This window comes from Rattus norvegicus, chromosome 9, assembly GCF_036323735.1.
Source record: "Rattus norvegicus strain BN/NHsdMcwi chromosome 9, GRCr8, whole genome shotgun sequence".
Taxonomy (NCBI): domain Eukaryota; kingdom Metazoa; phylum Chordata; class Mammalia; order Rodentia; family Muridae; genus Rattus; species Rattus norvegicus.
In genome coordinates, this window is record NC_086027.1 from 10,029,270 (window position 1) to 10,056,447 (window position 27,178).

General features: G+C 38.3%; 1 protein-coding gene and 1 pseudogene across 20 annotated transcripts in view; both read right to left on the bottom strand.

Moving 5' to 3' along the window:
* Positions 1–26,483, bottom strand: part of Pot1b (protection of telomeres 1B) — a 58,245-nt gene extending 31,762 nt beyond the window's left edge. For 4 of the 20 annotated variants that reach the window (XR_010054687.1, XM_063267864.1, XM_063267863.1 and 1 more), the window contains exons 1-6: positions 13,881–14,055; positions 13,677–13,791; positions 13,092–13,222; positions 9,508–9,798; positions 7,039–7,194; positions 3,011–3,180 (exon numbers count right to left, since the gene is read on the bottom strand). Coding sequence is in view for 18 of the 20 variants with exons in the window: in XM_063267864.1 (XP_063123934.1) it covers positions 3,011–3,180; positions 7,039–7,194; positions 9,508–9,798; positions 13,092–13,222; positions 13,677–13,791; positions 13,881–13,901 (884 nt within the window). In the remaining 2 variants the exon portion in view is untranslated. Of the gene's footprint in view, positions 1–3,010; positions 3,181–7,038; positions 7,195–9,507; positions 9,799–13,091; positions 13,223–13,676; positions 13,792–13,880; positions 14,056–18,537; positions 18,585–22,595; positions 22,662–22,764 lie in introns of those variants that run through there. The other 16 variants (XM_063267865.1, XM_039084418.1, XM_063267866.1 and 13 more) reach the window with 14 other exon arrangements.
* Positions 14,243–18,062, bottom strand: N4bp1-ps2 (Nedd4 binding protein 1, pseudogene 2; annotated as a pseudogene).
* Positions 26,484–27,178: the final 695 nt, after the last annotated feature.

Consider the following 27,178-nt stretch of genomic DNA (forward strand, 5'->3'; position numbering starts at 1 on the left):
CAGCATTTTAGTGAGGGTACAACCCTCCAACGCCCACCACAGTTTTACCTGGTAACCCCTTTTAGCTTCCCCTCTAGCCCATTTATCTTCATTCCTTTATGGATCCACTGACCTGCAGAAACCCTTGTTATCACAGACTCCAGTTGCCACACTAGGTTGAGAACCAAGCAAAGGACCAACATTTACCTTCTCCTCCATTTTGTTCTCTCTACATTTACTTTAAGTCCTTCTGCAGCCTGCCCACTAGAGGCATCCTTCCTCCTAGTTCACATCCCCTTGGGATCCAGGGTCTTGGTACAGATCCAGGGTCCCAGTAATCCTTCAACATTACCCCTTCTACCCTTTCTTTCTAGGCCATCTCCATTTCACTGTAACTCCCTGCCAACCAGCAGAATAACTATATCTATAAGAGATGGCAAAGCCATCATAACATTTAACTGGAATCCAGGACCCGACAGCTGCTATACTTGGGAAGACAAAGATTGGGCAAAAGAAACCAAAGAACACAACATGTACATAACAAAGATAAGACCAGATACCTATACCAAGAAATACCTCAAATGTTACTCTAGATGCCTAGGTCACAGTGCAAAAACACAAACATGAACAGTCGATACAATATACCTCCTCCAGAAGGCAGCAAGCCTACTGCTCTGAGAAAAGCAATTTAGCCATAGTATAAAACAAGGACTCTAACATGTAGTCCATGACTACATTCAAAGACCACAAAAAATGGTATGAATAAATGCCTTAAAGTAGAATGTGAAAACACAGTTGAAATAATGGTAAAAATTTAAGACCTTAAAGGAGAATTTAACAGACATAAATAATCACTAAAGAAAACCATAACTGAAATAAAACTGGAAGGAAAAAAAGAAAAAAGCTAAGGATGTGGAACAAAATCTCTTAGGTAAATCCTCAACAACTGAATACAAGACATAGAAGAGAGAGAAATTTAGTTCTTTAAAAAACAGGTACATCAATCAAAAAAAAAATTTCAGGCACTATGAAAAGTCAAATCTATGGATAATAGGAATATATGAACGAGACACATTTTTTTTTTCAACAAAAGATTAACAGAAAATTTCCCAATTTGAAGAGATATCTATAAAAGTATAAGAAGCATACAGAAGCACACAGAACACATAGACAGGACTTGAAAGGAAATTCCCCATTATACACAAGAATAAAAATTCTAAAAGAACAAAGCAGGAAAAAAAAGTATTAAAGGCTAGGAGGAAAAAAGAAAATAAAGATCAAGAATCACATGAAGGCAGACCTACTAGAACAACAGATTTTCAATAGAGATGCTAAAAGACAGAAGGACCTGGACTGAGGGATCATGGATAGCAGCACAGATTAGTGCACCCAGTGAAACAATCAATCACAATAGATGGAGAATAAAAACATTTCACAATAAAAACAAATTTAGAAATAACTGTTGAAAATCTCAAGTTAAAATAGTGGCTTTACTACATCTCACTTTCCTTTTGTCTTATTAAACAGAAAGAAAGGAAAAGACAGGTGGTGGGAGGAAGGGGAGAGGGACAGACAAGCAGCATGGAGACAGGGCTAGGAAGATTTATCTGTGTGGTCCAGTCTGCCTGGCTGGGCTCAGCAGTGGATCATGGTCCAGTCTGCCTGGCTGGGCTCAGCAGTGGATCATGGTCCAGTCTGCCTCGCTGGGCTCAGCAGTGGATCATGGTCCAGTCTGCCTAGCTGGGCTCAGCATAGATCATGGTCCAGTCTGCCTAGCTGGGCTCAGCAGTGGATCATGGTCCAGTCTGCCTAGCTGGGCTCAGCATAGATCATGGTCCAGTCTGCCTAGCTGGGCTTAGCAGTAGATCATGGTCCAGTCTGCCTAGCTGGGCTTAGCAGTAGATCATGGTCCAGTCTGCCTAGCTGGGCTCAGCAGTGGATCATGGTCCAGTCTGCCTAGCTGGGCTCAGCATAGATCATGGTCCAGTCTGCCTAGCTGGGCTTAGCATAGATCATGGTCCAGTCTGCCTAGCTGGGCTCAGCATAGATCATGGTCCAGTCTGCCTAGCTGGGCTCAACAGTAGATCATGGTCCAGTCTGCCTCGCTGGGCTTAGCATAGATCATGGTCCAGTCTGCCTAGCTGGGCTCAGCATAGATCATGGTCCAGTCTGCCTAGCTGGGCTCAACGGTAGACCATGGTCCAGTCTGCCTAGCTGGGCTCAGCATAGATCACAGTCCATTCTGCCTAGCTGGGCTCAGCAGTGGATCATGGTCCAGTCTGCCTAGCTGGGCTCAACGGTAGACCATGGTCCAGTCTGCCTAGCTGGGCTCAGCAGTGGATCATGGTCCAGTCTCCCTGGCTGGGCTCAGCAGTAGATCATGGTCCAGTCTGCCTAACTGGGCTCAGCAGTAGATCATGGTCCAGTCTGCCTAGCTGGGCTCAGCAGTGGATCATGGTCCAGTCTGCCTAGCTGGGCTCAGCAGTAGATCATGGTCCAGTCTGCCTAGCTGGGCTCAGCAGTGGATCATGGTCTAGTCTGCCTAGCTGGGCTCAGCAGCAGATCATGGTCCAGTCTGCCTAGCTGGGCTCAGCAGTGGATCATGGTCCAGTCTGCCTAGCTGGGCTCAGCATAGATCATGGTCCAGTCTGCCTGGCTGGGCTCAGCAGTGGATCATGGTCCAGTCTGCCTAGCTGGGCTCAGCATAGATCATGGTCTAGTCTGCCTAGCTGGGATCAGCAGTGGATCATGGTCCAGTCTGCCTAGCTGGGCTCAGCAGTGGATCATGGTCCAGTCTGCCTAGCTGGGATCAGCAGTGGATCATGGTCCAGTCTGCCTAGCTGGGCTCAGCAGTGGATCATGGTCTAGTCTACCTAGCTGGTACCAGAGCCCCAATCAGAGTCTCAGCAAGGCAAAAAGGGAACAGGAAAAAGACAAATGCGTCACATATTACAGAAAGTGTGCTACCTTGTAAATTAACCTAATGATTATCATATTTATATTTTCCAAGCAGGGATATTAAAATACTCACTTTTTCAGCTGATTCACATCATAGTTACTTTCTGGTAAGACCCTGATCCCACGACCATAGCTGGTTCCTCCATGAAGATGAAACTCGAGTCTTACCAAGGAAGTTGGGGACTCTGAATTAACTGGCTGAAGCTTGGTATGGAGGCTGTAGATTCTAAGGAAGCTTCCTATCTGAAAGGTTATTTAAAAAGATTATTTCAGAAAAGAGACCCAATAAAAACAATCTCTGAGCCTTGAAAGTTTTATAACCAAAAGGAGGTAACAACCTCAACAAGCAATGAAAGGCACCGTCTAATGGCAAGAGGAGAGTGGCACCAGGGCAACATTTTGCCCTAGTATTGGTTTCATAGATTCTGTATAAGATCATGTGTGTAGTAGCATGCTTGTGCACACATGCCCACTACACAATGTGCTCATTAGAAAAAACAACCAGGCCCATTCCAGAAGCCCATCAATAAAATATATTGAATAAATCAAAGGCTTAAATAAATTTCTATTTGATAGCAATTTCTGAAAAAAAAACTTGAAGAGACTAAATAAGAGATTAAATAAAATCCTCTCATTATGAGACACTAGAAAAATGTAATCATGTAACTACATCAAAATGACATCTTTGTTTTCTGCGGGTTAATTTTCTTATTAGCTACATACAGCAATTCCCATGCCATAGCCTTCTGACTGTTGGGATTATAGGCAGGTCCTTCCATTTGCTTTTCCCCATCTTATAAATTCTATGCACAGAAAAGTTCTTAATAAAATACTTGTACTTTTATCCCAATCTTGTGAAATATATTCTGTGAATGCAAAGTGAGGAGTGAGACCAATATTTTGAACTAATACTCATTTTACTAAAATACATTTTTAACTAGAGAACTTAAGCTTTTTCAATGAAGATTTGAAATGGGAAAATATAGTAGGCTATTAAAAGCTGCTGACATTTGGAGCTAGTGATGGGATACAAGCCTCTACTATGAGGAAGACTGTGTCAATGGGTTCAAACCCAACCTGGGCAACCCTATTTTAACAAAATATAATAAAACAAAGACATTAGTTGTCACACACCACACAAAGGGAACTGCACTAAATTTTATAGAGACTTATGAGCAAAAAGCAACAAGGATACTTTCTTTTGCATAAAAATAACATTCCTGACTGAGAACCCACCTTTTCTTCTTTCTTCCCTACAAACTATGCATCTTTGTGGTGACATAATATAGTAGAAAAATGGCATCAAATGATGGGAGAAGCATGGTGCTAAGAAGAGGAAAAGACCAACTCAGCTTTTCCACTTTGTACTCTCACATTTAATCTTTATCTACACTGGAGCACAAAGAGTCAAGAATAAATCAGGGAGAATGATCCATGTTCCCAACATTACTCCTTCACTTCCAAGGGTCTCTCTTGCCAGGCCTTTTGGGTTTTCTGAGAACAAGAGCATAGAAGGAAGTGTTGAGTCTACTCTCCTGCAACTTGTTTTGTCGATTCTTATACTATGGTTGCAGCAAAATATAGAGGTTTGGAAAAAGAAAACATAACAAAATGGAAAAATGTATTTTCTAAAAGGTAGCCAATGTGGGATACTAGAATAGTAAATAAAACTATTTTAAGTTTTGCAAGAGTTTGGAATATTTATTTCGTTTTTATCAGTACAGTTGACTTTTGTGACCTTTGAAGGACCAGAAAGAAGCCAGAAACTCAGATAGGAAAGAATTACATTAATAAACAAAGGCTTAGCTACCAAAAACATAATTTTACATTAATTTTTAAATTTAAGGAAATGACAGCCAGAAATTTCAGTGTCTTTCATGACTTTTGAAAAAGTTTTCTAAAAAATCTCTATGAATGAGAAAGGACAAGATCATTCAGAAAAGGAAGAGGCTGAGACAGTGGGGACACCAGAACGCCAACATACAGTTTCATTATAGAGGAATCTCAAATACCTATGGTATATCTTCCTTCAGGCGGAAGCATAGATGTGAGGCATGGGTGTTTATTATGTTTCACCTCACTGCACTATTAACAACGTGCCAGCCACAGAAAACAGACCTTTTCTGAACAAATCATAGAGGGAAGATGACTGCTGCTATGATCAGAAATGCCTTCTGGAGACAGCACTATGATTTGTCAAAGCTTGAGCAAATGTTATTATGAAATTTGCCTGATGGTCTATTATTGAAAAAGGTGTTGCTTAGTCTTGACAGTACGGCAAATTTCTACAAGCAGAAAAATGACAACAGAAACACAAATGTGTACTTTAATCTCTAACAAAACTCTAACACATAATTGTTAACATTAAGAATATTTCTACCAAAACAGTATAATATGTTTATTTTCTCCTGTAGACAAACTAGTAATTGATCCACCAAAGGCCAAAATGTAATAAAGACAATGTATGTTTTATACTCTTACAAGAACTGCATCAAGATAACTATGTATTTAAAAAGTATAAGTTTAGCTTATAGGCAAAAAGTTTACAATGTCATTTTGTATCTATATATCTGAAAAAGAGTATTGGAAGAACAGAATTAATTTGAAAAGAATTTCAAAAAGAACCTAAGCTGAAACTGATCTGAAGGCCCCTTTCCTGAATGCACGATGTTATAGTACCAGAAGGAGCTGTGGAGGGTTCCAAACAAGAAAAGCAGCCAACAGTCCTACCTAGCTGAGTCCACTGAATTACAATGCCCAGCATGATATAATAGCCCTAGGTAGAGCTGCAGCAGTAGCATGCATACCCTCCTTAAACAAGAGAGAATTCGTTCCTTGTACTGGAAACCTAGTCAAACACCCAAAGGAGCAAAATCATGGATCTTGAAGACAACCTACGACTGCTACTGAAGGAAACCAACATCATTCCTAACTATACTTTTAATATTTGTCCTTATACAGATAGGCAAGTATAGTTTTTAACACTCATTGAGGAAACTTCTTTAAAATGGACAAAAACCATTACAGAAAAATCACAAACAAAATGCGGGATTGTAAAGTCTAGTCCTGATAAATTCATCTACAATACAAGTCATGCAATAATGTTCAAAGATCATTTCATATATCATAGGCAATAAATATGTTGTAATACATTGATGGTTGGTTTGATTTTTTCTTACAGTTGTATTTTTGCCTGGGTATATAGAGATAATCTGCATGTACTTGGGTTAAACACCTGATAACAGCAATGAGTTCCAGATAGGACATTGCATGAGGACAGGTGTCAAGGAGCACTTTGTTTTAATATAAATGGTTTCATTTTTATAAGAATGGCTTCATTACTATATGTTGGGCCAGAAGAACAGGAAGTTATGGTAAACATGTGTCTTCTAGACACATAAGAGTAACAAATATAAGAGTAACAAAACCTAGGAAGCCTCACCAAGGCTGTTTAAACATGACCCAAACAAGGATGATACTAATAGACGTGCTAACACGGAAGGGAGAAAGCTCACAATTTTTTAACCCTAGACAAAGAATGATAGGCAAATAATTAGTATAGATACTAGGAGAACTAGCCTCGAGGGAAGAGGCTAGTTGGTTATCCAATACCAAATGGTCATCCCTGAAAACATACACACCAGTAACATTAAAGGGATCGAACAGACAGGTATATACATTTAGGAATTAAACACACACACACACACACACACACACACACACACACACACACACACACACCCCACCACCAATACCACAACTACCACCATCACTACCACCACCAACTACAAAGAAAAAGAGGCCAAGAATGTGAAAGATAGCAAGGGGCAGAGGGACAAATGAGAGGACTTCGAGGGGTAGGAGACAAAGGTAAATAACATAGTCATATTCTCAAATAAAAATTATAATGAAAATAATATGTATAAGGTGTTCAGAGTTTTAACTCTGACACACGTTTTATAACGTACAAGTTGAAAACGAGTAAATTTGAAGTTGACTACTAGATCCTAAATAATATCCACAAACACAATTATGAGAATAAAAGTACAACTAAAAAGGACATAAACAGAAAACAGCATGCACATTTCTAGTAAACATCACCTTTAGGGATTTAGCCACTTGGACATGATTATCATAAACGACAACGTCTATCACCAGATTCTGTAGCCGTAGAATGTGACTTAAGTCACCTTCAAAAGCCATGTCTTGTAGGCATAATCTCCAAGAGGGAATCTTCGTCCTAGTGCCATCCCATACCTGCCGTGGAATGGTAAAGGAAAGCTCAGAAATCTTTAGGCAAAAGCAGAGTCAAGTTTAAAAATGAATAGCTGCGGGCTGGAGAGATGGCTCAGTGGTTAAGAGCACCCGACTGCTCTTCCAGAGGTCCTGAGTTCAATTCCCAGCAACCACATGGTGGCTCACAACCATCTGTAAAGAGATCTGATGCCCTCCTCTGGTGTATCTGAAGACAGCTACAGTGTACTTATATATAATAAATGAATAAATCTTTAAAAAAAAATGAATAGCTGCACACTGGTATTTTTAATAGACTTTAAACCTTGAAGTCCATCATTCTGTGATAGTGAGATAACTAAATAAAAACTGTTGCTTACAAAAATGTAGAAAGAGGTAAAGATAAGCAAAACAAAACACTTTATGATACCAAACCAAACATTAGCCTGCAGTCGACTGACAAGTTTTCTATTCTGTGCTCAAACATGTCCTTACAGTACACCACCACCCCCAACCCCACATACATATAACTTCTAGTTACTACCAAAAACCAAAGATATGAAGCCAAGTAAAAACACTAAAGCCATCAGACTGCATCTGTTCAGATCATGTCTGAACAGATAACAACTGAAAAGCACTTATTCAATACCTACATTGGATAAACTAATTAACAGACAAAAATGCTTGGATGTTATATTTACAGATGGGTGAAGGTTGGAGAGGAGACTCAGTAGTTGACAATGCATGTTCCTCTTGCAGAAGCTGTAAGTTTGATTTCTATCACATGTCAAGCTTCTTACAACTGCCTGTAACTCAGCAGTAGGGGACTGGACAGACTCTTCTGGTTTCTCCAGGCACCTATGTAAAAGTAGCTATTCCAATGTACATATGTGTACTTAAAAAAATAACTCCTAAACCATTAGTAAAACATTTTCTTCTGAGTAACTTTAACTGTCAACTTGACACAGCCAAGAGTCATCTGAGAAGAAAGCCTCAATCTGATGTACAAAGATCAGACTGCTCCATGTTCTGACCTGTGCGGAATACTATACTATCTGTAGTGGGGTTTTAATTGTTGATGGACAAAAGAGGGGCAAGTCCATGGTGGGCAGCAACATGTTTATGCAGGGAGTCCTAAAACAAGAAAAAAAGATGGCTGAGCATAAGCCAGTCTTTAAGCCAACAAACAGGTAATAACAGCTTCCTGTTTTCTGTTGTATTTCCTCAGTTGTGCATGAATTTTTCCATTTAAAATTTAGAGGTAATTCAGTGTGGAATAGGAAGACTGAAGATCCTGCTTCATTATCTGCCCTGACTTCCCTCAGGACTGTGATCCAGAGGTTGAAACCAGATACACTCTTCAGTCCTCTAGGTTGCTTATGATCAGTGTCTTTTAACAGAATGGATACTAGAACACATGGCTGCTGAGAGAAACTGAAATGGATATATCATGGCAACTAAAGGCAGGGGCAAAGTTAGTATTGTACTAAGATTTAAAAAAGAAAACACATATTATTTTGCATACTAACCAAGTATAACTTAGAAAGAATAATGTCTGCATTCCTCTGCTTATAATATTTAATTAAAAACTCATGTCTGAGTCTAGGAGTATTAGCACATATCTTAATTCCAAGCACCTGGGAGAAAGATGTAGGCAGATCTTGATAAGTTATAAGTCAACCAAGTCTACATAGTGATTTCCAGATATTTTATCCAGCAATTTCTATTTTTCAGTGTTCCTTTCTAATGTGCCAGCAGTAAGTGCTATGAGTAAGTCATGAGTCTTGTCAAAAATGAAACTCCATGGCTTGTTTGACTATTACAGATGCCAAAGACTTAAGCAAAGGATCTCAGTCAATGTGGTGCTGTTTAAAACATCCTCTATAGTAGAGCAAAACAAGGAATATAGGTCATGGGCAATTATGCTACTGTTTTCTGGCTGATTTAAAAACAAGAATGATAAGAAATATCTCAGTGTTTTACGCTTCACCACGGCCAGGCAGTCCCTGCAATAGTCCCTGCACATAAATGGGTGGCAACAAAGCTGACATTCATAAAGCAACAGAAATACGCAAAAGTTTCACTGAAGAGAATTATGTGGATTTTATTACTAAAATAAGAAATACATTCAGCATGTCACAAACTTTATAAAATACACATCTGACAATACTGTTTTCTCTAGAGGAAAAGAACAAAAAAATGTAGTAGAGCTGCATGAATAGTCTGAAGAATTTTAAACTCCGTACAAAATAGTCTGGAAATACTGTCAGAGTGCTGCAGGCTCCTTATCAACAGAGAGGTGGCATTAAGGTATAGTTTCGAGTATTTAAAATGTACCTTTAGGAGAAATGACACTCCGTCCACTTCTGCTTTGCCCAGGAGCTGACAAGTCAGGTCATAATACTGCATGGGTTCAGCATTAGAAAGCTGCACTAAGTTGGAAGAAGCTGAAATGTGTGTGGATGCCCAAGTCCGCAAGGTTTCTACCATATTGTAGTCCTGAGCAGTGAAGTTAAAGCTCTTGCTTAAAGTACGAGATACGACAGGAGCCCCTAAGGTGCCATCAAATGTTAAAGATGCAAAACCACGTGTGCTGATTCCCTGAAGCTCATTTTTATATGCCTGGATCTAAGAGAGAAAAAGCACAAATCAAAAAGTCAGCAAAATAAAATTGAGAAACCAAAAACTTCAGATGTTAAAGTTTTTTTAGGGTGAGAAGCAGAGGGAATCTTTATTAGTCCTTATTGAATTAACTCATGAAACAATACAGCCAAGTGATACTGCAATCAGGGAAAACAGATGCTAATTTTAAAACACTAAAATTTACTTTTTAAACAGGAGGTAATAGTTACCCCGATTCTACCAAACTTGCATTCTTACATATATGTGTTTAATTTATTAAAGTATAATTTTAACTAAAGTATGTTATGGCAGTGAAATCTAGAACCCAAGAATGTATAAAGCAAGCACGTGCAGCAAGGCTAACTCATCCTTATGACTGAACAAGCTGGGCCATCTCCGAACGTGTGTCACACTGAGTCCTATGGCTCCTTTATTAAATGTACAACTATTAAATATGTGGTGTTAGTATGGTTTTCATGAATAGTTCTTGTTCAAATAAAATGCTCCCTTTCTTTTCACAAATCTCTGGTAGTATTTCATGTCTGAAAATAAGATATCATCATTTCATTTTCTTCTTGCTTTATAATTTACTTCCTATCATTTTAGTTCTAATTTGTCTTCATATTCAAAGTACTCTCTGTAGGCACCACATAACTCTTGCTTTTTACTTTTATGCTTTTCTGGTAATCAGGACACATTCACTACATTCCTTGACTCTCTGCTTTTTAACAACTGCTTCCTACTGTCCCTTTGCTCTGTCTTCCTTTGGAATTCTTAACATTTCATTTACTTCCTTGGGTAAAAATGGCTTTTTGGTCTCAGTCGGCACTGAAGCACTCTGGTTTTTTTTTGTTTTTTGTTTTTTGTTTTTTGTTTTTTTTACCAGAAACTTCCTGCTTTCCAGGCCCCTGTCCTTTGCACACTCTTGTACAGAGTAGGAGTTTTTACCCCTATCATCTTACAGGATTGTTTATGTTTGAAATAGTAATTTACTATTAGTGAAATTACTAGAATATTAAAAAAATTTCGGGCTGGAGAGATGGCTCAGAGGTTAAGAGCACTGACTGCTCTTCCAGAGGTCCTGAGTTCAATTCCCAGCAACCACATGGTGGCTCACAACCATCTGTAATGGGATCTGATGTCCTCTTCTGGTGTATCTGAAGACAGCTACAGTGTACTTATATATAATGAATAAATTTAAAAAAAAAATTTCATAGGGGGCTGGAGAGATGGCTCAGTGGTTACGAGCACTGACTGCTCTTCCAAAGGTCCTGAGTTCAAATCCCAGCAACCACATGGTGGCTCACAACCATCTGTAATGAGATCTGATGCCCTCTTCTGGTGTGTCTGAAGACAGCGACAGTGTACTCATATACATAAAATAAATCTTTAAAAAAAATTTTCATATTTATCCACTGAAATGGTTTGTCAACCCTAAATAACTTTCTAGTTGATAAGCCTCTACTGAAGAATATTAAGACAAAAATATAGGTAAATTAATTATCAAAAATCATTGCTACTGTTCTCCATATAGAATGATTCCCCAATGCTTTGACTTTTCAAGACTAGATGTATGTAGGCATGTGGATGCGTGTGTGTCATGTGGGGGGCTGTGGTATGGGTATGTGCACACACACGCGTGCTCTCTCACCTGTGTATCCCCATTCACCTCTCTTCTCTGGGTATCTTAAATTACAGATTACATTACTAGATATTACCCCAAAAGTTCATTGTGGTCTATTTTTATCGTACTTGTTCTTCATGCCTGGTAATGTCTTTGAATCTATTTTCAATGTCTAATACTTATTAACCAAGCCAGTATACTTTTCATTTGCTGTTCCTGTTACATATTGAATTTCTACTTGCTTCTTTTACAGATTATAGTTCTTTTTTTGTATTAGTTTCCTTTTATTCATTTAACTATTTTTTTAATTTGCTGAAAGTACTTTGTTTAATCTTTTAGGAAAAACTTACAATATCTACTGGGGAAATTACTGTTTAATAGACTCATATCTGAGCCCCTATAAAAATTGTTTGTAAATTCCACTTGCTTTTAAAAACCCTTCTTCTAAGCCCTTCTGTTCATGTTTAGTAATTTTTTCTCTTCTTGATTAGTCACTGTAGTATTTCACTGGAATGGTTCTGAATTATGTTACCTCCCCAAGACTGGCAGAGTTTTGTTCATTTTGACAAGTCACTAGCTGAGCTCCTGCAATGGACAAAAACTTAAGTTACACCTTCTTCTGGTGAACCTGTATGATACTCAAGGATTTTACGAAGCCCTTTCCTTCTGGTGGTACTCACCCTGCATACAGTCTTCTTTGTGGAAACTATAGGTTTTGACAGATGAGCCTTCCTACAGGTAAAAAGGGCCCTTGTGCGATAAGGTAAGGTTTGGTCTTACCTGAATCAGACAAGATACTTTTTACTATTTGTGTACAAGGTCTGCTGCATGCTCCTGTGGTAGCAATGCTTGTGGCTGCTATGCAACATGGCCCTAGGTGTTGGAACTAGGTACTCACCACCCCCTAGTCCTGTTTTCTCTGCCTCTTGCTCTGGCAGCTATATGAGGAGCAATGTCACCAACATCTCTACCATGAGACTGACCCAAACTGAACTTTCCTTTTTATAAGTTGCATCTGATAATAATATGTCACAAAATAAGAAAAACTAGTAACTGTTAATGAGGTATAAAGTTATTTAAGCCTCACTAAGCTGGCCCTGCAGCACCCCTACCCTTGCAGCTCTCCTGTACCCTGGCTTTACAATCCTTGCGTGATCTTGCCCAGCCTATACAGCACAGCTTTCACACAAGTACCCAGGGGTAAAAAACAGACTTCTGGCATGTTTTGTGTAGGCTTTTCTCTTTAGTGCCTTGTCCTGAAGAATCATGTTCTTTTAGCTGAATTGAATTTTAATCTTCCCTTCCTCAGTTTATCAGGGATACACAGCTCACATCTCAGGTGTCTGAAATCAGGTGGAGCGACGGTAAGACCCAAAGTTGAATAAAATTAAATTGAAAAGACAATGATCTTTGACAATGATCTTTCATCTTTGACAAATTCTACATGGAAACTTGATAAAAATCAATTATATTTGGAAGTGAGAGAACAAACTGAAACTAGTCCATCACAGTTTCTGAAGCAAGTCTTAGGAAAGAGGGCAGGCGACTCGTTTGAATAATTGGTGCCTGATATATTTGCTTCTTGGAATGTTTAATGTCTCTCTGCAACAAGACATATAATTACTGCTAGTAGACTTCTCCAGTAAATGCACACTACAGAAAAAACAAAGCACACCTTCAGCCCACGGAAGCAAACAATGTCTCCAACTTTATAAATGATGGGAAGGGTTTCGCAGTTTCTACTAAAGAGCATGCACGTTAACTTCACATGTGTCTGGTCCACAATTGTTACAACAGAACAATAATCTGGGAAACAAAAAATATTTAACATAAATTAAGATAATTGGAAGTGCTTATAAAATAGGAATATGCTTACTTAAGAATGGTGAAGAAATATTACTCTTCTCTACTAATGTCTTTTAATAAAAAGATACAACTAACAAACTACAAAACCAACCTTAAGATATAAAAGGATATAAATATAAATAATCTACACTGATTTTCTGGAGAAGTAATAACTTTTTAATCACTTAACATCTTTCCAAAAATTTTACTTGTACTGTGTTCAACAAAACTCAGAAATGTAATGACTACATGCATTTCATAAGTTAAAATAACCAAAGAATACACATCAGTATTGCTTAGCATCTGAAAATTAGGATTGAAATTGTTCTGAGTCTCAGGTCACTAAAGGAGTTGTGGTCCTGAGTCCAGCAACAAAGCTCTTGTCCATAAAATACCCACCCATCTCAATACTTACCCGTTCCTTTGCTTAAGTACGGAGGCTTAAAGAACTTCACAACACCACAGACACTGACAACAGTGCCATCCTTAAGTAGATTTAGGGGTGTGTATGTGTAAGGTGGTACTGGGGCCTAAAGAAAAAAGTACTTTACATTATTTAATATTATGATAACACCTGTAAATTACCAAATTTGTACTATTTCACTTTAAAAGATTTAACCTGAAGAAAAAATTGCCTCATGGGGAAAGGCGTGGTGTTGACAGCAACTAGTTTTCTTGAAACAATTCTGCTTATCTACTGAAATCAATTCTTTAGCTTATAATAACTTAAATACTAATTATACTTCTTTAACAATAAAGTATTCAAAAAATCCATTAAAATTCAGAAGCTGGCATACATGCTGAAGCAAAACTGGAGGGAAATTCTTTCAACTATTATGTGTCAACAATGAGAACTCTGGAAGCCCAGAGGGGCGGCCAGAGTTCTGTGCTCTCAAGGACCTGTAGCCCATCAATTATGATGGAGCTCAGCAAAAGAAACCAAAAGAAAGATCTAGGGCTAAGCTCTGAAAATGGATCCAGTATTCTAACTTAACAAGTATGTCCCTGATACTGTAATGATGGGAGAGCTAGCAGAGCTGAGGTATATGAGCCACTATCTACCTAACTGCTTACTAAAATGAGCAAACAACAAAAATTTTAAATTATTAATTTGTCATTCAATGAAAATTAGTCACTACCCACTCAATAGGTAAGTTACTATTTTCAATATAATACATTGATTTTTATATATACTCAATTCTCTTACAAGTTAGGTTAATGTACTCTTCAATAAAAATTATCTGTAGACATTATATATAAATTCACTCAATAATTCCAAGTAATCAAGTAGTCAATTTGTCTTCCTAGATGACAGTACAATATGATGTCCTTAAGAGTAGTCTACAGAGGGTAGGAGGCACTGAATCCAATTTGAATTTAAAAGGCAAACATTTTTAGGGAAGAATTAATAGGGTAAGGGAAATGGTAAGTAAAAATGTATCACTGTTAGGTAGTAACACGAAAACAAAACAAAATCCACAAAGCAAGCACTTGGGACATAATGTTACATGAGGGATTTGCAACCAGTCTGTTGAGGTGATGCAAAAAGCTATGTCTAGTATCTATTAAAAAAAAAAAAAGGCATATACTTTTTATAGCAGCCTACTGTGTCCTAGGCTGATAACATGGCCTCATATTCCCTTTTGTGACAGTGCTTACTAGTAATTTTATTACTTTATGATTAGTAGTAAAATAACAAGGATATTATGGATAGGAATATCTATCCAGTAGAACCTTGCAAACAGAATGGGAAAATACAGAACTTAAATATGACCAGTGTAGCTACAAAGTAAAATTTTGTTTTCTGGTTTGAGGCAGAGTCTCCTTGAGAGACCTAGTACGTGATCTTACTGCCACATTCTCTTGAATACTGGCATGCTAGGACCACAGCAAGTACCAGCATAGTTAAGCTAAGAATTTTTTTGTTTTTTGGGGGTTTTTTTGTTGTTGGTAGTGGTGGTATTTGAATAATTGTCACACATGACCATCCTCTGCAGCATTAGATCACAGAGGCCTAGCAAATCACTTTTAGATACACTAAAACATATTCATGGGAAAGCTGCAGGCATTTTATTATAAAATATAATAATATACTAAAGATAATCTTCAAAAACAACTCAGTATATATGTCCCCTATCTACATTTCGCAAAGACATATGAGGCTTGTATAATGTCCTGAAGGCTTAAGACAAAGCTCGTTATACTGTGAGGACATGTGTATGCAAGGACTAGGGACTAAATAGTTAGCCAGTGCTGACTGGCACTGCAAGAGCCTAGGTTTAATCTCCACAACTAACTAAACAATACAACCACCATAACCAGACCTCACAAACAAACAAAACGCCATCAGCAAACAATTCAGTGAAATATAATCTACAACAGTAGATAAAAAGCAGGACAATATATGCCTAACATGTAAAAATCCATCTTGCAGGGCTGGGGAGATGGTCATCAGTGGGCTCTAGCCCAGCTGTCAGTCCAACTCCAGTGGAGACAGGGCATTCAGGTCTTTCATGTATGGATGAGCTACCAGAATCTAGTTGATCATCAGTTTTTGCTCAAAGTCAGGGAAGATCTTCAGCTGTGACTCCCTCAGCTCACTGGTCTCCACGAGCAATCTCTGTGCTGGCATGGATAGGGTGGCCAGGGATGTGAAGAGGGGCTGCTGAGGAAGCCAAGGGCTTGAAGACGCCTGATCCAGGATGGAGGCTGGCGGCTGGTGTTGGCTACCTGAGTGCTGGGACTCCGGAAGTCAGGGTCAAACATGCCCACACTTGGCAAGGCATTGAGTACCGGCTGCATGGCTCTAAGAAAGACCTCCTTTTTGAGAAATTCTTCTAGCCAACGTCCGTTTCTTCGAAAAGGGTCATCAGGAACTATAAATGTGTACTGAATACATGAGTAAACGAATGTGTACTGAAGCAGTCTTTTTGTAACAATTTCTTTCCAGAACACCACAAACTCTTAATTTGTTACAATTATAGCCCCAGTCTTGTCCTCTAAGTGAGGTAGGAACCTATGATATTACAAACACAAGTGATGCTTCTGTAGTCAAGCTTCCAAAAATATTCAACTGTAATTGCTATTCCATGGCAACTAAAGAACTTTTTCAGACCATGGGTAATTCCAACATTACTCCCATTTGTAACAATATGTTTCAAATCTGTGCTTCCTGGTTCACTTTTTAATTCTGGCTTATATGGTATTTTTCAGGTATTTTGAAATCTTTGAACCCTTGTAACTGAGGAATTAATATAATCAGAGGATCCTCCCAATCAAGCCTCAGTAACTGAAGGTAGCAGCTGCAGCAGCAGCGGTGGAGGAGAAAGTGGGGGATAATTTGCCTTGCACTGAGGAGAGCTACAGCAGCCAGAATGCTTTTCACAGGCAGGCTTCTTATTATTATTTGGAAGCCAAAGTTCTGCTTGCTGTTGAAAAGTATTTTCAGGAAAATCTGGATTTCTCTGTTGGTGCCCTAAAGTTCCCCTTGAAACAAAACTGTTATCTTTAGAGCAGGCAGAGGCAGCAGAGGTCGAGAGGCCATCAGTTTCCATATCTACAGTACAATTTGAGTTCTGCTTTGAACCCCAGATTTCATGTCCTATTACACTGTTTTGAAAAAATCAGTTCTGCAATTTGAGATACATTGTTTAGAGTCTTTGAGCAGTAACTGAGAAAATCTTTCCATCGTATTTTGCTCTGTGTGACTGTGCTTTCTTTGGAGTGGAACCTGTTGTGAGCTCGTTTATGCTGCTCCCACCCTCCTGCACTTCTGCTCTGACTGTCCTCTGGATACACAGCACCTGGTGGAAAGTCTCTGTCTTTTTGGAGTCTTTTATTATCTTTTTCAGTTTCCTCTAAGAGCAACAACGGTTCTGTAGAAGGCCCATACTCCCTAATGACCTTTTCAACAATCTCTTGGGAATAGCACATGGTTTTAAAGAAGTTAACAAGGATATTATATTCCATTTCTTTTGTAGTGTCTTTTCCATAAGGACTTAGATTTGTAGAGTTTGAAGCAGCATCAGACAGGTCAATGACTTCATTTCCAGCTGATGCCTTACTATCTTGCAAAAGATCTCCTTCTGGAACATTCTCTAAGAAAAACTGCTTCTTGGTATGCCTTTCTTCCATATGCAAGGTATACAAGACCTCCTCTTGTGACAAACTCTGTCTTTGGAAAGAGCATTGTTATCTGGGCTTAGACCATTCACTGGGACAAAAAGCATATTTGGTGAACTAGAAAAAGACTTTGTCCATCTGTTTTGTATGCTCAGAAACAGAAGGTTCTAGCTTTATTTCTGGAATCTTCCTGTACAATTTCATCTCTAGTAATACTTGGTCCTGTGGCAGCGCTCTGTGTGAACTCTGGTGGCTGTACATCTCCAAGTATAATGGCATCATCATCTCCTGTATCAAACAGATTCTCTTCCCCTTGTGTGAGACTCAGTAGTTCCTTCTTCAAGGAAGTAGGCAGAATCAACAGGTCTATTATAACTGTCTGCATGGACTTCAAAAAATTGAGCTCCTGTTTGATTTCCAATTCTTTCTGATTACTGGAGAGGTTCTTGTTACTCTCAAAGAGCTTCACAATCTACTGAATGTGACTTCTGGGCATGACCACAACCTTGGCGCTTCCTCTGATGCCAAGAAGTCCTGTGTCTAGAATGCAGAGGTCTGCACAAGTATCCTGAATTAAGTTCTTCAGAAAGAGGCTCTGTACCCTGACAATAATGCAGTGCATATCCTTGGAGTAGCACTCTATTTCTTCCAGCTCAGGCTCACAGAGCCCTCTGATATACTACTGCTTTTACAGCTTGAGAAGATGTTCTTGGCATCTCCAGCATCTTGGCACTCTACACTGCCTACTGTGTGCAGTGGAGCTGCTGCCAGACACGTGTGGGCTTCTGCCCCGAGAGTGCAGAGCACCACCAAGCCAACAAAAAACAGAAGAAATTAATTTGCCTGTGGGTTAAACTAAGAAAAACTGCAATGTCTTTATTAAGACATTTTTCTTCCACTTTCTTATATTAGTAGAGCTTATGACAAGATATTATAAATAATGAAGATAAGAAAACAATCAAATATAACTATAATACATCATCCTATAAAAAAGTAAAGATATCAGTTTTCTGTTTTATTGTCACTATAGAAAAATTCAAATAAAAAGTAGGCTAATTTGAAATCAAAGCATAAAGTAGATCATGTTATTACACAAATAAGTGTATGGGTTCATGTCACTGTATATCCTAAATGAAATTTAAATATTACCTTACCAAAGACATTATTCTGTCGAAAATCCCTTTACAGAATTATTCAAACTCTGAAAACAAAACAGGAAAGGTTTATTTGTATGCAGTTACCTCCAAATACTTGGAATTATAGTTAACTATTCACTTATCAATATTCAAATTCCCTATGATGGCTCTTACTTCCTGCTTTCACAGACAAGTATACTCAGCTGCATAGGCTCCACCCCACCTCAACACACATGCGCACACGCACACACACTCACACACACACACACACACACACACACACAGAAACACACACACATACACACACACACACACAATTTGAAAAGTTCAAATAGGTAGAAAATTGGTACTGATTACTTGCATGGAACCATCCCAGACTTTCCCCAAATAGCAATCATTTCATCTATAAATCTGACCATCTTCAACCTAATTCATTATGTTTTAATATCAAAAAAAAAAAAAAAAAAAGACTACCCCAGGCCAGAGAAGGCCTTTGGTGAGACTAAAACCATCAAGTTGATCTGGAGGCTCAACTAAGTCTTATCAAAGCCTTACCAAAGAGGCAGTTTACGGAAGAAAGTAAAAAGGAAGAATGAAATGCACTCATAAATAATGGTAAGAGAAAAATCTATTTTCTCTAGAAGGGCCAATTCATTATTTAAAATGAACTTAAGTTCATATCAAAGTACCTAGAAGTAGAAATAACTGCAATCAGTAACATGAGGTCTACATGTCTATCTATGCATTTATAAGCCTCATTAATAAATATGATGGTAGGATATTTCAGACAAGAAAAAGCCTCATCCAGGATGGCAATGGCATAAACAGTAAGCAGCTTAGTTTGTTAAGCACACTCTACAAAGTTCACTCAGTGCCCATATCACGTACCATGCATTTCTGTGAATAACAAAACAGATCATGACTGCAGGCTTAAAAGACTCTCATTTATACATGGAGGCATTCTAAAAGCAAAGATTCCAGTTGTTGGGTTTTGTTTTGGTTTTTTGGTTTTTTGGGGTTTTTTTTTTGGTTTGTATGTTTGTTTGTTTAATTTAAATCATTCAACTGTATGTGCTGTTCTAATATATTCTGCTTTGCACATCCAAAACAGAGCATTTAGGGAACAGCAGATCAAGAGGGTTTGGTTTGAGGTTCCCTAACCTACTTAAATAAAAGAGGAGCCAAAGACAGAAGCCTACATTTATGCCCTAATAGTAACTTCATTGAACAAGATCAGACTCACAGCACAGAGGAAGAGACTATCAACCCAGCATTACATCCAAGCACCTAGGAACTTTGTGTTATCTACCCCGTTCTTAGATGCATTTTGTTTTCCTAGCTGTTTGTTCCTGTTCCTCTTTGTTTTGTATACTATGGACAATTGTAATGGGGTAGGAAGTGATTCTGAAGGAGGGGAAGAGGGTATTCAAGCCTCAAACTCTATACCTTCTTTGACTGTGTCATTTTTACAGCTAGTGTACACTGTTAGCACTTTTATTTGCTGCTAATCTGTCTACTATTGGTGTATTTTGAGAAATTCAATTCATTGAGATCATTTCCAATTCCATTTGCAACTCAAATAGGCCAGTCGGTATAAGCATTTCACCCACAGACTTACAGAAACAGTATTCTTTCCAACTACACTGCCCCATTAAACCCAAAACATGACAAGACAATAAAGGTACACAATTGCATAAAGTTAGTTTAAAATCTTTAGATGCCATCAAAACTATGTAATGCTTATTACCTCTGCTTACTACTGACCAGACTACGAATCCAGACACTTCAATGGTGCCCCACATGGGAAAGTCATTTTTTATCAATCAGAAGTGTGTATACTTCTGCACGTCATGAGTTCCATATTCATTTTAAAATAAATGGTATGCATGTCTATAAACTAGAGCCTGGATCACTGAAACTTATTTAACACTTACTGAATGCATGGTTCAGAGTGCAACACTCTTAGAGTCTCCATCACCTATCGATACAGTATAGCTGCTACAGTATATAATGCCCCTTCCATGACCAAAAAGGCACTCACAGTATTGCTTGGACAACTGTATTTAGTGCAACTTGCAAAATCATTGCCTCCACTTACATAAGTGAGATATATGAGTGAATGCATATAACAAGGCAGAAGACGGTATCACAGTAGTCAAAAATATAACTTAAATAAAACTACACCTAGAGATAGTACACTTAATTTGTACAAAATCTCTAATACATATTTCAATATCCAGCACATCAGACCTAAGTACTGACCCAAGACATCTACATAAGAACTCAGCAGCTTTACACCAGGAGAAACAGTCACCTTCCACCTTTGTTTTTACCTGTAATAAAGTCATCCTCCTTTAATTTTCTCTCATATTTTAATTCTTGTCCTCCATGAATTTAAGCACTCAGGCTTTTTTATCTATTGAATTATATTATTGAGCTTATTCATCTAATTTTAGCATCAAATTCTTGAGATATATATAAATTCCTGAGCTTCAATCCCTTTCTGCTTTTAATATTTACACGTAGAAAACTTCTGTGCGCTGGGCCCGTTGACCGCTTCCAGAACTTCCTATTCACTATGATTAGCATTTTCTCTTACAAAGGGGCACCTTGCCCCTGTGCACCTAATCTGTGTCTGCTGGTAAAGTAGGCTTTCGGTGAAGGTGGCAGTAAGTTACACCTGTTCTGTCTGACATGTGGTCTTATAAAAGTCAAAGAAAAGTAGATTGCTGTGGGTTATGAGGACTTTCATGATCCTTGGAAGCCTGTAACTTGAAAAGTTACCTTTCTAATATCTTTTCGGGATTAGACACTAATTACAAGTTTGTGTTTCCTTTATAAAACTCCTCATGGTGACTTGATCATTTCCTCGTATGCAAGGTTTGCCTATCTGATAAAATTCAATTCAAAATAGACCTGGATGGCCAGAAATACCAGTGTTTGCCCTATGTTATACTATACTCATTTGTACATCTCGATTTCTTCATGAATGATTCCTCTGAGATCAAACAGTTGAAGTCCACAACTATACTTTCTATTTACTTGCTTTCTCAACCTGCCTGAACTCCAATCTATTTAATAGTTATTAATCTAATCTAACTACTAGAAATCCTAAAATAAACAGAGACAAGTTTCAATTTTCTCTCAATCTTCCTTGATGGATCACAGATACATTATATTTCCTCATAAAATTTATTTTAAATATGCCTTTATAGTCCATAATCTTAATTTTATTCTTAACAAGACTATATTAGTATCTTACATTATTATTTATACTTATTTATTTCATTTCTTCTCTCCTTTATGGTGCAAACTCCAAGAAGCAATCACTAAGTCTGGTTCACCACTGCTCCCCTAGTACTAATAAAATTGTCTATTTCACTGCTAGTTATAATAGCTATTGTTCATATTCTGATTTCCAACACTGTTCCAGACCATCCAAAGCAAGTATAAGCTTTAAATGAAATGGACCGGTAGCATCAAAGTGTCCAGGGGTACTTCTTTTTCCCTTATTGACAGGATTATTTGAGCAATAATAAAGAGAGAATTGTCCCTACATGAGGACATCTATGTAAAAAGTTATATAATGAACGCAAACTTTTAACAAAGTTACTAAGATGATTAAGTCATGTTAATTAAAGTGCAAACGGAAAACACTGTTAACTACTCTGACAGCCTAGAGGTAAGAGGAATGGTGAAGGGTCATGCCAGAAAATGGAAAAACAAGTTCAGACAGGGAACAAGAGTTAACAAGTGGTTTTGCCTTTCCTGTCTCTCCCATCCCCTGTACCTTGCTGAACTGTGATCCTTTCAAAATGTGTCTCACCTATTAAGTAAGAGAGAAGGCCAAGGGAAACACTACAGCAATGCTTTGGCAATGAAAAGGCAGCTCTTCCTTATATAGGATTGTCTGCTCTACAACAAATAGAGCATCTACCAAAATCACTTGTGTGTGTGTGTGTGTGTGTGTGTGTGTGTGTGTGTGTGTCCCTGTGAAATATACATACAAACTGTTACCTATTTCTACAGTACAAGTAAGAAGCTAAGCAGAAACGAAGCACACATACACCTCATACCTTAATAAGGTCTAATCTTCAAAACAGCTGCTTTACTTCCAAATATTAAGTAACTGAGAATTTTCCCTGAAATGAAGAAATTAGTAAAGGTGACTACTTTTACAAATTATATTGTTTTTCTTTTCATGCAAAAGTTTGAATAGAACTGAGAGCATCTGTAATGTTTTACCTTTTGAGAATTTTTTTTGGAATATTACTGGAGTAGCATCAGCCCTAATAAAACACATAAAGCCACTTAGAGGTTCAGGTTCTCACATATGACTGACTACCTGAGAATTATTGTCCTAAAGGTCTCTGCTACAGCTTTACTCCTCACTCCTAAATGAAGTCTATTGCATACATACACAAACACACACACACACACACACACACATATACACACACACACACAACCTCTGAATATGTAAGCCTGTACTAATGATACACTTGCTACTAATATCTATTATGGGTATCTTCAGCAAGCATGCTCATTTGCCTTTAAAAACCTATACTGCCACAGTCTACTCCTTAATATACTCATACTATACTATGGGATGTGTTCAGTTATACATAGTTATTCTATTCCTTTTATTGATCTTTAGAGAACCTTTCTCTGAATCTCACTTAGACCATACTTTTAGGAACTCAATATACCATGTTCTAATAAATATTAAGTCATCTGAGAAAAATCTGAGGAAGAAAATATGTAGAATTCATAACTTGATTCAAGCCTTATTTAAGATACAGAATAAAGTGAAGTTCATTAATTTCCCAAGCTTCTTTTTCATCCTCTAATAAATCTCTCAGCAAAATAAAATAAAGATTGCTTTGAGAAACAAATTCCAATTTAAAAAGAAAAATTCTAAATGTGAAATGAAAAACTCATAAACTAGGACAATGAGTTCCAGTCGATATACAACAAAAAAGTACAATTTAGTCTTTGTACCGTCTGTCAACTTTTCTTTTGACTCTCATTTTAAAACTTTCTGTCTCACACAAACCATGGACTCCTTATAAACAACCATATGGGTATGTTTTATTTATTTAAAAAACAGATTAAAAGTAGATCCTAATTAATACTCTTCTATATCACATCTCAAACTTTAAAATAGTCAACAGAAAGGCTGTTAAGTTTACTGATCAAATAGAAAACATGACAAATTTATTCCTAAAAGAGTCACCATAAGCCAGGTATGGTGGCAGGCAGATCCTGGACATGAGCTAAGACATCAGATGGCAAACAGCTAGACAATCTACGAAGTTTCAATTTTTTCTTTGATCCACCAGAGGAGATCCAGGGCAGTAAACTAACAGAGCTAAGGAAAGGGATTCTTCAGTGAGAAAAGAGTTTTGTCATCTAATTCCAAAAGTGTCTGCAACTAATATGAAATTTAAGGAAGGTTTTTATTGATTAGGACCAAGAGCAGGTCACATTCTTCTTCACAGATCTGAAACATTAAGACTAGGAGAGGACAGCAGCAGCCATTGTTTGGAGCAAAGGCAGGTACCCTGTGAGGATCTTTCTCCTCTACCTCTGACTCACAACAAAGGCCTCACAATGTGAGGAAAAGTGAAACAAGCCTGTGAATTTGATGAAAACCCAGTGTGGCTGGAAAAGAAGAACAGAAATAAACAAAGCAAAACCCATCTTCTTACCCCTACTTAGAAAGGGACACAGGAGCAAGGGCCAAGCCTACAGGCAGTTCAGGTCAAGATGATCCCACACCAAAGATCTCACCTACATGTCCCAACTTGAACTCACAGCATATGTTATCTCCTCTTTTCTTGCCAGCGTGTCTAGAAATTACAGTTAAGCTTCCTGTACTCATTGCCCCTGTAATGTAATTACTCTGCAAGGCCTTCTAACTCTTGATTTTGTCTCAAGCCTAAAACAAACTCTAGATTTAATTGTCACCTCTACCACTAACTAGCTATCTCAGGAAAATGCAATGTTTTCAAATACATAGGTAAACATAAAGCATCGATGTCATAATTTTTTTAATAATTAAATGAGTTAACGCACACAACACCTAAAATGCCACCCAACATAAAGCACTCAATAAATGTTCCTTGTTGTTATTAACATTAGATTTCTATTTTTTCCTATCAGTCTACCCCTATCATCCCTTCTGCCACTAGTGCCAATCAGTTATCAATTCTTACCTGTGTTACTGTCACTGCCTACCTGGTTTTCTTCCAGTGTACTTGCTATACCCTATCTATATCATATCTGTCATATATTCTTTGGGCAGGGGAAAGAATAGTCTAAACTCAAAGGAAGTCATGTCTTTCTTCTGCTGATGTCTGGCATGAGATTCCCACATTGTTACTGTAATACCCAAATTCCTCAGTAACTGCTCTCATCCCAAAGAAAGGCAAGTAAAATAGTTGCCCTGAAAGTCCTAGTTCATCTCTCATAATCTAAGAATATCAGAAACAAAAATTCACTTATGTTCACATACCAAAATGCTACTGTTTATTATTAATGAAAATTAGAGATCACCTTGAGTATGGTGGCTAGATCAATTCAACTTTATACTTCAGAAACTTATTCCAATGCATTACAAAACAATAAATACTTCCTAGGCAAAAGCTGGAAAAAACATGAATAATATTGAAATATTCAGTCTCAGTTGTAATGAAAAAAAAATCCTATCCTAAGAGCTCTCACAAAGATACTAAACATAAAATATGTGCATAGTTTTTAAGAGGAAAACACATTTGAGTTAACAAACTTAACTGGACATGCATCTTACTATAATCACATCCTGGCTGTAGAGATCTGAAATCTAATTTCTGTAATTTATTCAGTGGCTGAACTTCTGGTATCCATTTGACTTCCTTTATTAATTCAAGAGGCATAAAAATTCAAGCTGATACTTGCTGCTGAGGACACACACACACACACACACACACACACACACAAAATCAACGTTTTGTCCAAAATATAGCCCATAATTTGTTTTAAGTCTTTTTTTTTGGGGGGGGGGTTGTTCTTTAGTTTCAGTGTTGGGGTGGAGGTTTTAGAGTATATGATTTTATAGCTTTATGGCAATTCCAAACCCAAAGTACACTTCCAAGGAGCTCAAACGTTTCTTTTCTGAAGTTTTTGTATCAAAGTGCTTCTAAAAGCTAGTCTTCAGATCTGTAGCAGAGCATTCTGGCTCATGCCTTTAATCCTAGCACTCTGCCGCAAAGGCAAAAGCCGGTGGATCTCTGTTAATTGTGCACCGGGTTTAGGCTTTTTTCCCTGAAACTTGTCAGGCTAACTTACTAACCTTGATACTTTAACGGGTTCCCAAACCAGTGATCTTTCACCTGGGCGAATACCAGAAGGCCCTGAGCCCCGCCTCCGGACAACAGAGACACAAACACGGGCGCGCGCGGACACGCATGCGCACTCATACGTACCAGAAGCCCCTGAGCCCCGCCTCCGTACAACAGAGACACAAACACCGGCACACGCACTCACTCCTACCAGAAGCCTCTGAGGCCACCCTCCGGACCACAGAGATACAAACACGGGCACGCGCACACGCACACGCATACACACTTACACGTACCGGAAGCCTCTGAGGCCGCCCTCCGGACCGCACGCGCGCACCAGCACACGCACTCACACGTACCAGGAGCCCGTGACGGCCCCCTTCTGACGTTATCGCCGCCAGCAACGCATAGCCTACTTTCTCCACAACTACCCCAGATGTGGTTGTAAACAACCCTTCATTACATCATCCAGGGCTCGACCACCCGCGACCACACTAAAACTCCAAAGCCCCAGCGTTCACTCACAAACAAAACACGCAGAATCCTTGGCGACTGTTTCAACCTGCGCAGATGCGAATTCCCCAGCTCGCCGCGCACACGCATGCGCACTCCAATCACACTGGCGGCCGCTTGGTTTTTTCGTTTTGTTTTGTTTTGTTTTGCTCCCACTAACTAAAGGGACAGGCAGGCGGGGCCTTAGCCAACCTCCTCCCAGTTCGTCACAGCAACTAGGAAACTTTGGCTGCTCCTCTTCCCATGTCCCTAATGGGTTTTTCTGGGGTAGGGGGAAAACTGTTCAAAGGACAGTGAACTGGTTTGAAAAACTCCTAAATCCTGCAGCTAATCGGAACCCTATTCCGAGTGAGACTCCAAATACTATTTAGTTGAATCAATGACTCCGAAGCAAAATCCTTTGTCCACCTTCTAACGTGCAAATGCACTTTTTACAGGATGTAAATGGACGAAAAGTAACAATGTTTTTTGTTTTTTTGTTGAATCGCAGTTTAGGGCTATTATGCTATTTTCAGGCAAGTTGAAAAATACCAAGAACCCTTCGTTAGCCTGAAGATTTTTCTTCCTTTACTGTATTATTGAGTGATTAAAAATTGTCATGAGTTTAGAAACTTTGTAATGATTAATTTCAGAATATAAAAAAAGTGAACAAGAGTGTGTGTGATTTAAAAGTTTATCACGATTATTTGGAGTAATTGGGAACCATAGGTTATCAGGTTCAAAAGCATTGTTAAACACAGAATAGCATTTTATGTCTTTCTCAAAATGTTACTCTGTTAGTTTAAATTGATTCATTATGCTCACCCATTTTTTTCTGGAAGTGG